The 11391-nt window shown below is 38.9% G+C and overlaps 1 protein-coding gene across 8 annotated transcripts in view; it reads left to right on the forward strand.

Annotated features, from left to right (window-relative positions):
* Positions 1–8692, forward strand: part of hdac5 (histone deacetylase 5) — a 376118-nt gene extending 367426 nt beyond the window's left edge. For all 8 annotated transcript variants that reach the window (XM_060848955.1, XM_060848956.1, XM_060848954.1 and 5 more), the window contains 2 exons: positions 1951–2104; positions 7912–8692. In XM_060848955.1, coding sequence (XP_060704938.1) covers positions 1951–2104; positions 7912–7951 — 194 coding nt within the window. In that variant the 3' untranslated portion in view covers positions 7952–8692. The remainder of the gene's footprint in view (positions 1–1950; positions 2105–7911) is intronic.
* The last annotated feature ends 2699 nt before the right edge of the window (positions 8693–11391 follow it).

Here is an 11391-nt window from a genome sequence, read left to right on the forward strand (position 1 = left end):
TTCCTCCACTGTCATCCCTATCAAGGACAAGCCCTGCAATTGCAGACCAGTCAGTGTGGAGAAGCTTCTGGAAACAATTGTTTAGGAAAGAGTTAGTAGTCATAGGGAAAAGGTGGGTTCATTCAGAAGAGCCAGTATGGATTTCTGAAGGGGAATTATGTTTCACTATTTTTATGGTGTTTTCTGAAGAGGTAACCAAGTTAATAAGGGTAATGCTAATGATACTTCGACTTCCAGAAGATTCAGTACAGTGCACACAAAAAACTTGCAAGAAAAGTTTAATCCATGGAATAGGAGGTAGCAATATAAGTACAAAATTCACTGAATGATAAGAAACAGATAGCGATCAATGGATATTTGTCAGGCCAGATGGTTTGTCTTCGAGTTCTGCAAGGTTTAGTTCTAAGATCCTTCCTTTCCAAACAAATATTAATGATGTCAATTTTGATGTACAGGGGAGAATTTCAACATTTTCAGATGATAGAAAACTTGACAGCATTTTAAACTTTGCACAGGGCCAACTTAAAACATCAAAAGAACATCAAATAAGTTGGTTGAGTGGACGGAAAGTTGGTAAATAACGTACAATGCTGCGTAGTATGAGGTGATGCATTTTGTTAGAAAGTACATGAATATATGAAATAACATGAGGGGTAGCATTGGAAAGGGGTGCAGGAGCAGTTTATATATATGTACAGATCACTGAAAGCAGAAGGATAGATGGAGAGAGCAGTTAGTAAAGCATACAGTATCCTGGGTTTTATTAATAGGAACATAGGCTTCAAGACCAAGGAGCTGATGCTAAACTTGGAAAGGACAACTGTTAGACCTTAGCTAGATTAAAAGGTAAAGTCATCACAGTCCTACTGAACAATTAGGCTGCTCTCTCAGTAGAGAGAGATGATTGTTGGTGGTTTAACTTGAGGGTCACCACATCTCAGTTGAGGGAAGAGGTTGAGAAGGAGGGTCCTTCATGGTAACCTCACCCAGTGCAGGAATTGAACCTGTCTTTAGGTGCTAGTTTGCATTGCAAACCAGCTGTCCAGTCAACTGAGCCGAGTGTCCCATAGTCTGCTATAGAGTATTGTGTTCAGTTCCATTGTCACACTATAGGAAGAATGCGAATGGATTGGCGAGAGGAGACTTACAAGAATGGATCCAGGAACAAGAAACTTCAGTTATGAGGATGGGGGGGATATAGTCAGACTGTCCTTCTTAGAGAGAATAACTAAGAGAAGATCTGATAGAAGTTTTCAAAATCACGAGGGGGCTGGGTAGCGTAGAAATGTTTCCAATCATAAAAGGATCAAGAATCAGAGGGTATGATTGGGTGAGAAAACATTTTTCACACCAGTGATTCAAGTCTGGAATGCACTGCCTGGAAATCTGATGGAAGCAAATTCAATTGATGTATTCAGGTGGACTTTGGATGGTTATTTAATTGTTTTTTTTTAAATGTGCAACAGTATAGGGAAGAGGTGGGAGAATGTCTTGATGCTTATTTGGAGAACGGATACAGACATGATGAGCCAAGAGGTGTCATTCTGCCTTATTACCCTTCTGTAATCCTGTGGTATAGGCCTTCTCAGTGGATTAACTGGTAAACCAGCATGTCAGTGTATGTCATTCTATTGGTTAGCTGCCTTCTGCCTCCGCATCCCAGAATAGATTAAAGAGGCAATCACAAAGAACAGAGTAGGCATGCACAGAGATTATTTGACAAAAAGATCAGACTCTGTTGTGATCTGCAATTATTGTGGAATTTCTCTGAAGTGCCTTCTCTACATTTACTCAAGAAAGAATGGTTGTGGTGTAAGTGTTGCATGGTATGTTGTTGTCATATTTTATATCTGTTCACAGCGTTGGACAGTAACACTGTATATCATTATAGTTATTCGTATAAGTTAAGAATTTAACAAATATTCCAAGCCGTTGTGATTTGACTTCCAGGTAAACACTGGAGTTCGGTGAAGCGCTATGCTTCTACTGTAGGCTACTCGCTGCTAGAAGCCCAAAAGCATGAAAAAGAAGAAGCAGAAACTGTTACAGCATTAGCCTCTCTGTCAGTAGACACTGCACAAAGCAATTCTGAACCAGAGGCCAGGTAACATGTCATGAAATTCTGTTTTTTTTTAGATAATATTAAGTAATTAGCACAGTTTAATTTCAAAAGGAAAGTATACTTGGTTATTCCTGTCATGGATGGAAGAGTAAAAAATGAGGTCTGCAGATGCTGGAAGAGCTGCCACTAAATTAACTTTATTTGAGGCTAATCTGTTTTTATCATTAAGCAATTGGTAGGACTCAGTAAATCAGACTTCCAACCCACCATCAGATTTTATCTCTTCAAAAACATAATAATTTTGACAGAATCAGATATGAGGATTTTAGATTAGATTAGATTACTTACAATGTGGAAACAGGCCCTTCGGCCCAACAAGTCCACACCGACCCGCTGAAGCGCAACGCACCCATACCCCTACATTTACCCCTTACCTAACACTACGGGCAATGTAGCATGGCCAATTCACCTGACATCTTTGGACTGTGGGAGGAAACCGGAGCACCCGGAGGAAACCCACGCAGACACGGGGAGAACGTGCAAACTCCACACAGTCAGTCGCCTGAGTCGGGAATTGAACCCGGGTCTCAGGCGCTGTGAGGCAGCAGTGCTAACCACTGTGCCACCATGCCGCCCATGAGCCACCGTGCCGCCCACTTTTGGTCTTTTGGTTCACCAGCATTTTCATTATTTCCCCTGATATCATTATAGCCATGCTTTATGGCCTGTAGCCCTGAGTAATTATAATAGCAGGGCTCTTCTCAGCATGGCATAAATGTCTAAATCTGTCTTTCCACTTGCAATATTACTGCTTTCTTATAACTGACAGCACCTGAAGTAAATTGCAGTTGTCCTGGGAGGAATATGAAAAATGTGTTGCTGAAAAAGCGCAGCAGGTCAAGCAGCATCCAAGGAGCATGAGAATCAAAGTTTCAGGCACAAGCCCTTCTTCAGGAATGAGGAAGGTGTGCCAAGCAGGCTAAGATAAAAGGTAGGGAGGATGGACTTGGGGGAAGGGGCGTTGGGAATGCAGTAGGTGGAAGGAGGTTAAGGTAAGGGTGATAGGCCGGAGAGGGGGTGGGGGTGGAGAGTTTGGGAAGAAGATTGCAGGTCAAGAAGGCGGTGCTGAGTCCGAGGATTGGGACTGAGATAAGGTGGGGGGGAGGGGAAATGAGGAAGCTGGAGAAGCTGGTTCCTCCAACCATAAGGGATGAATGCAGATTTCTCCAGCTTCCTCATTTCCCCTCCCCCCACTTTATCTCAATACCAACCCTCGGACTCAGCACTGCCTTCTTGACCTGCAATCTTCTTCCCAACCTCTCCGGCCTATCACCCTCACCTTAACTTCCTTCCACCTATTGCATTCCCAACGCCCTTCCCCCAAGTCCATCCTCCCTACCTTTTATCTTAGCCTGCTTGACACACCTGCCTCATTCCTGAAGAAGGGCTTATGCCTGAAACGTCGATTCTCCTGCTCCTTGGATGCTGCCTGACCTGCTGCGCTTTTCCAGCAACACATTTTTCAGCTCTGATCTGCAACATCTGCAGTCCTCACTTTCTCCTGGGAGGAATATGTCTTGTAAACATGGAATATTCTTAAATCAAAAACCATTGCTAAATGGCAAAGCCAGCAGCAAATCTGTAGATAAATCAATGACAAACCGTGTTCATGATTCATTTGCTTCATAAGCAGCATGTCTGCATTCTCTTCAAAAAGTGTGTACACTTTAGCAACCTCTTTCAGTACCATTTCAACAGCAGAGGAAGGGATTTTGAGAAGCATTTTTTATGCAGCTTTCTCACAAGCCCTTATGGATGTGGATACTGCTTTGGGTTTGTGATCAAATTGTTATTTAGAATTGAACTTTATTTAGAGCCTGACATATTGAAGTTGCACCAATTATTAATTGGCAGATTTTTACAAGCTTTCATTCTTCAACCCCCATATTAATTCTCACAACAATGGTGTAATTTTCAGAAAATAATCATTTTTTTGTCCTCACATTGATCATTGTAGCTGTGCTTGACCAAGCTTCATTCAGAGTTTGAGCACTTGCATTTTATAAAACTGGTCACAGAATATCAGTCAAGGGCAGAAATTACACCTTATTTTTCCATTCCATGGCCCAAAAACAGAGTGACTGATTTATTATAACCCTTCCTGCTGAGATCAGATAACAGACTGGGGTCAAGCCTGGGACCTTACTAGTCTGTGCTAAACTTAGCTAATCACTGAAATGCCTTTCTGACCTATCAGAAGAGCCATTTTTGAACAATTAAGGCTTCATGATAGGAAGCCACTTTCCAGTTCAGTTTCAGTACCTGTCAGAAACTACAGATTGGATTGGTTTATGTACAGTTAACTTTGAAACCTTAAAGTTTAATATTTGCTGGCATTTCTCAGCACTGATTTCATTGTATAAATAGAATAATTGATAGTTCCAGATGTGTTAGCATGTTTAAACAACTAGCGGTCCTGACCTTAAAGTACTTCAGCTGCAAAGCTGTAACTTTGTCAAGTACAGATGTGTCCACTGGTCTGTTTCCTATGGCAGTCCTGCACTAGACTTTAGCAGAGCTCATTTGAATTTATTCAGTTCTTAAATAATATATCGTATCATCTTCATTTTCAGGTTTATTTTTATTCCCCGGGTTAAATTCAAACTCATAATTCAAAATTGCTTAAATGTAATCTGATGGGTTTTTTTTCAGTTTTATGTACCCACTTTGTTTCATGATTTATTCAAGTTACTGCGTACCTTGTCAATTTTAATGGAAGAAGAATTAAAATTTTCTACCTTCTTGTACCAGAATTAAACAAACTTTATGATTAAACCTGAAATTTCCATTTCTAGCTGCCATAAAATTTTAATTACCCATGGAGGCTGTATGTGTGATCTTTCTTTGGTGTCTAACAATATTCATCTTCTGCATTGTAAGCTTACAACCAAATGACCTTCACTTAGAATTCACCAGCTTCCAATCTCTCCACTTTCCCACCTCATCTCAGGCCGAGCCCTCCCTGTCCACCCTGCCCCTTTTAAGCTACTTCCCACCTATCCACTCCACCCTTCCCACTCACCAGTTACAGCTGCCACCTACCTGCATCCACCCATCACTAAACTATCACCTTTTGCCTAGATCCAACCCCCTCCTCAATTCATTTCACAGCCCCCTTCCCCTCCCCCAAGCCCTGATGAAAGGTTCCGACCTGAAACATCAACTCCCCTCCTCCTCTAAAGCTACTTGACCTGCTGTGCTTTTTCCAGCTCCACTCTTTATCCTGTCTAACAATATACAAGTAATCTAAATAAGTTTAAACTTTGTATTTTTGCTATCAGAAAAGAGTAATTTAATACAAGTGTGCTATGTTTATTTCTTAGTTAGAATTTTCCCTGATATACATCAATATCAGTTTGAAAGAGAGAAGGCAAAATCTGATGTAATGGTGTTACAGTTAAATAAAGGTAATTATGAGGGCATGAGAGAGGAACTGACGAAAATAGACTGGAAGCAGAGCCGAGCGGGGAAGACAGTAGAGCAAAAATGGCAGGAGTGTGTGGGTATTATTGAGGACACTGTACAGAGGTTCATCCCCAAGAAAAGAAAGATTATCCAGGGAGGGATTAGGCAGCCATGCCTGACAAAGGAAGTCAGGAAATGTATTAAAGAAAAAGAGAGATCCTATAAAGTGGCCAAGAGCAGTGGGAAATCAGAAGATTGGGAAGGCTACAAAAACAAACAGAGGATAACAAAGAGAGAAATAAGAAAGGAGAGGATCAAATATGAAGGTAGGCTGGCCAGTAATATTAGAAATGATAGTAAAAGTTTCTTTCAATACATAAGAAACAAACAACAGGCAAAAGTAGACACTGGGCCACTTCAAACTGATGCTGGAAGCCTAGTGATGGGAGATAAGGAAATAGCAGGAGAACTTAACAAGTACTTTGCTTCAGTCCCAACAATTAAAGGGAGTCAAGGGGCTGGGTTGAATATGGTTGCCATTACAAAAGAGAAAGTGCTAGAAAAGCTAAAAGATCTTAAAATTGATAAATCTCCTGGCCCCGATGGGATACATCCTAGAGTTCTGAGGGAGGTGGCTGAGGAAATAACGGAGGCGTTGGTTGAGATCTTTCAAAAGTCACTGGAGTCAGGGAAAGTCCCGGATGTTTGAAAGATTGTTGTTGTAACCCCCTTGTTCAAGAAAGGATCAAGACAAAAGATGGAAAGTTATAAGCCAATTAGCCCAACCTCGGTTGTTGGTAAAATTCTAGAATCCATTATTAAGGATGAGGTTTCTAAATTCTTGGAAGAGCAGAGTCGAATTAGAACAAGTCAACATGGATTAAGTCAAGGGAGGTCATGCCTGACAAACCTGTTGGAATTCTTTGAAGAGGTGACAAGTAGGTTAGACCAGGGAAACCCAGTGGATGAGATCTATCTAGACTTCCAAAAGGCCTTTGATAAGGTGCCACACGGGAGGTTGCTGAGCAAGATGAGGGCCCATGGTGTTCGAGGTGAGCTACTGGTATGGATTGAGGATTCACTGTCTGACAAAAGGCAGAGAGTTGGGATAAAAGGTTCTTTTTCGGAATGGCAGCTGGTGACAAGCGGTGTCCCGCAGGGTTCAGTGTTGGGGCCGCAGCTGTTCACATTACAGATTAATGATCTGGATGAAGGGACTGGGGGCATTCTAGCGAGTTTGCCAATGATACGAAGTTAGGTGGATAGGCAGGTAGTACTGAGGAAGTGGGGAGGCTGCAGAAGGATCTAGACAGTTTGGGAGAGTGGTCCAGGAAATGGTTGATGAAATTCAATGTGAGCAAATGCGAGGTTTTGCACTTTGGAAAAAAGAATACAAGCATGGACTACTTTCTAAACAGTGAGAAAATTCGTAAAGCCAAAGTACAAAGGGATCTGGGAGTACTAGTCGAGGATTCTCTAAAGGTAAACATGCAGGTTGAGTCCATGATTAAGAAAGTGAATGCAATGTTGTAATTTATCTCAAGAAGATTGGAATGTAAAAGCACCGTTGTGCTACTGAGACTTTATAAAGCTCTAGTTAGGCCCCATTTGGAGTACTGTGTCCAGTATTGGTCCCCACAGCTCAAGAAGGACATACTAGCACTGGACCGTGTCCAGCAGAGATTCAACACGGATGATCCCTAGAATGGTAGGTCTAACATACGAGGAACGGCTGAGGATTCTGGGATTGTATTCATTGGAGTTTAGAAGATTAAGGGGAGATCTAATAGAAACTTACAAGATAATACATGGCTTGGAAAGGGTGGACACTAGGAAATTGTTTCCATTAGGCGAGGAGACTAGGACCCGTGGACACTGCCTTAGAATTAGAGGGGGTAAATTCAGAACAGAAATGCGGAGACATTTCTTCAGCCAGAGAGTGATGGGCCTGTGGAATTCATTGCCGCAGAGTGCAGTGGAGGCCAAGATGCTAAATGTCTTCAAGGTAGAGATTGATAAATTCTTGATGTCACAAGGAATTAAGGGCTACAGGGAGAATGCTGGTAATGGAGTTGAAATGCCAATCAGCCATGATTGAATGGCAGAGTGGACTCGATGGGCCGAATGGCCTTACTTCCACTCCTATGTCTTATGGTCTTAATACAATATTGTTTTTGCTCACTGGTCAACTGGATTTTTAACTAAATATGATGCATTTCCAGAGATATTTTGAGAAACAAACTGAAATTAAAAATTACCTGGAAAAAAAAGCGAGAAAACGTAGTAGTTAAAATAGTTGGAAACTTTGTAGATCTCTATTTCTGATCCCATTTATGGTAAGATTTAGAAAAAAAACTCTTTATTTTTGTGTTTTTTTTATATAGGCAGGGAGATGAACCAATGGAAGAAGAGCCAGCAATGTAAAGTGCCAATGGTCATATTATTGTCACCTGTGTGAATCTTTCTTGTAACCTCCTTTAAAGTCTATCAGACATACAGTGTCCATTGTCTGCCTCTGACAGTGTTATTGTATTGAACTTGAACTGTTGTGAAAAACATCTAGTCTTCAAGCTAGATTCACGAGCCAATCTGTCTGTATTTGAAGACCTGAAATTGGAAGAGTTTAAAGGGACACCGCAGCTTTGTATTTCTTCAAAGTTCATCTGTTCTCCCTTAAGGGAGAATAATGTTTTAAAGGTTACAAAACACTTGAGGCTTTGATTTCAGATCTCTAGCCTAAGTGCAGTGGTAAGATGTGAACGTTTGAAATGGTTATAAGAGTTGATAAGTCTGCTTCCAAGAGGATGTTGAAAAGCAGGAAAGAAAAAATGATGGAGAGGAAGCAGCATAATAATTTTGTCATGAGAATTGAAAGGAAATTTGTGCCTTTTTCAAAAAAAAGTAGTTGAAACTCACAACTTCATTTTTAAATGCCTTAATTTACATCAGTGAAATACTGCTGTTGGTTTTTGGAACATAGTCAAAGATGACATGATCACCCAATTTAAAAATCTTCAGCTACTTTTAATCACATTGATGAACAATACCCCTCTCTGTATAAACTTTAGGTTTGATTTATTTATTTCTTTTTTGTAATATTTCTTAAACCTTATTTGTGAATTTGCTGATGACCAATTGTTATCTTGATTTTTGTTTTTTGTTTAGTTGTGTAAATAGTCTTGTAATATTGTTATGTATATCTTTTGAGGTTCTCTGGTTGCTATTTGAAGTAGCCTAATTTGGTTCCCTTGTTCTTTGTTACCTTGAAAGCTTTAAATTTAAAAAGAGAGGTTAACTCGATATAATTTTCATACAATTTTATTGTTTATGTATTCTGAAAATGTTTATTTTGTGTTTTTTTTTAAAAGTATCTCCTTAATACGTGTTTAAGGAGATTTCAGTTTCTGCTGGGTAAGGTGGTCTGCTGTTTGCTTTTGTATTGTGGTTCAACTGGAAAGGAGAACCAGAGATTTTTGGACTGTAGGTCTAACTTTGGAATATTTTCAGCTGAATTTCTAAGATGTTCTGTTAACTATTTCTTTTCATGAATAGTAGTGTTTAATTTGAGCATCTAATAATTGGTAGAATTCAATTCATGTATTTTAATCAAGAAGGCCGTTAATGATATATGTTTTATCTTAATGCCTTTCCAAAACTAGAAAGCAAACTAATTAAGTTAATAGGCTTTTAATAATGCAGATACAGCGGTTGTTAAATTGTGGCATTAAGTGCCCTGATTGGAAGCAAAATAATAACCCTGGTAATCTTTGTTTGATTGAACAGATATGCTATGCAGTATAACTTGCACAGATACTTTTTTTTTCTTGAATGCTCACAGAGGATTGCTCAGTAAGCAAATGATTGGAGTAATCGGACACTAGATGGTGTTGTGGGATGGGGGGTGTATGGAGGTGCGGGATTTCACCACTTCATTACACAATAAATTTTAAAGATTGTTTATTTAGTGTTTTAAGGGTCAAAACGTTTTATTACCTTGGCAGATAAGCAAGACCTGGTTAAATAATTGACTAAAACCAAGTTGCGGGCCCTAGTAAAAGAATGAAGAAGTTTCACAAATTAGTTTGTGCAAAAACGTACATATTTAATCATGTAAAGGTTATAGAGAAGTAGGTTTTCTAGGTTCACCAGTAGAAAAAATGTTGTGTTACTAAATAAGAAATAGATGAGAGACTCCATGACTGAATGAATGTTTGTGGACTTTGTCCTGCTGTTAAACCAATATTCACATAAATAGAAAATAACATCAAAGAGACCTTGAATGACAGACTTGGACCTGTGTTGTACACGGTTGGTGTTGTAAACAGTAGACAGACACTATAAGATTGATTCAGTGAATCTGTAAATGTTTGAAGTGAAGGGCTGGGCCTCTCAATACAGGTTAACTGAAGATTTGCTGCCGTACTTGGGTTGGCCGTAGAAGGTAATACAAGTGCAGTCCATGCATTTCACAACAGTGAATGAAGCTTTACTTACCATCTGCAACATTGGCGTGAATTTTGTAAAATGGTGTTTTTTTCACGCAAGCAGCTTGGTATTGATGTATTTTAGTAAACAAAATATATTTTACATTTCTGGCTTAAAGACATACAATATAAATATTGTATATATAGAATATATTGTTTAAATTCATAGATTTGCTGCTGTTTGGGTGGATAAATACTATAACTTTTTCAATAATGACTTCGGGTGGATATAGTAATGTTAAAGTCTTGGCTGGAATGCAATTGAAGATTCCAGTTGTAACAGTTGTGCATACATTCCTTTTAGTTTTAGTTGAATCCTGTTTTCATTCCTTTATTTATGAAGTGATGGAAAGTTTTAACAAGAAGTTGCTCGATTTTTGGGTCCACTGGATGGGCTTTTCTGACCATGAGAATGCTGCAGCATTAATGTATTAGCTTTCAAGATGAAAGTAACAATTTCATTACTAAAGTTAGTGAGATTTGAAATGAAATATGGATTTCATGGTGACCTTATAAATGTATACGATTAGGGTGAAGATGGGAGTTTGTTTAAATTATTTGTTCAAATCTTAATGTTTGTACAAAAAATTGTGCTGTTACATTGTTTTAAATACAGTTTAAGATGAATCTAGCATGACTGCTCTGTAAGATGGAGAAAGTAATGTGTTTTAAACAGTGAAACTGGGTTTCCTGTACAAATATTGATTTTTCCAATGTGTGCCTAGTGTCTGGAAAATGCTTCTTCCAGGGCCAATCCTGTAGATTTTAGTGATAGATGGACTTGCTTCATAATATTTTTGGTTCCATCAAGCACCTTCAACAGAAAAATCAAATCAAATATAAAAAAAGGAAAACTGAAAATGCCATTTGAATTAGTTACCTGGTTCATATTAAATATTCAAACTGGGAGACTAACAGTTGTTATTTCCCTTTAGGATTCTCTGCAAGTGCAAACTTTGCTTCGCCAAAACTCCTTATGCTAGATTATCCAATGGGGTATACAAAGCTTGGTGTTTAAATTTATAATTATAATAGACATCTCTGTTGGAGGAATAAAGAAGCAAGTTTTAATGACAGCTTGCATTACACTGTATCACAGAGGAGTGCAGATATGCCGTGTGTTATTAAATTGTACTGTGTTGCTGTAATCTTTTCACCAATACAGTCTTGGTAACCATAATTGACTATGGAACAATTATTTTCTTGTTTATTTTATTCTGCCTTGATATATACTTGTTCCTATGAGGTAAAAAGCCTTTATCTAGAATCTACTGGAGGATGGATGTATCAATGTGGTGAAACAGTCTGTCTATAACCATTTCCTTGCTGTGTCGGCAACAATCTATTTGAATTTATTTTCAAATGTATAACTACAACAAT

This window comes from Hemiscyllium ocellatum, chromosome 32, assembly GCF_020745735.1.
Source record: "Hemiscyllium ocellatum isolate sHemOce1 chromosome 32, sHemOce1.pat.X.cur, whole genome shotgun sequence".
Taxonomy (NCBI): Eukaryota; Metazoa; Chordata; class Chondrichthyes; order Orectolobiformes; family Hemiscylliidae; genus Hemiscyllium; species Hemiscyllium ocellatum.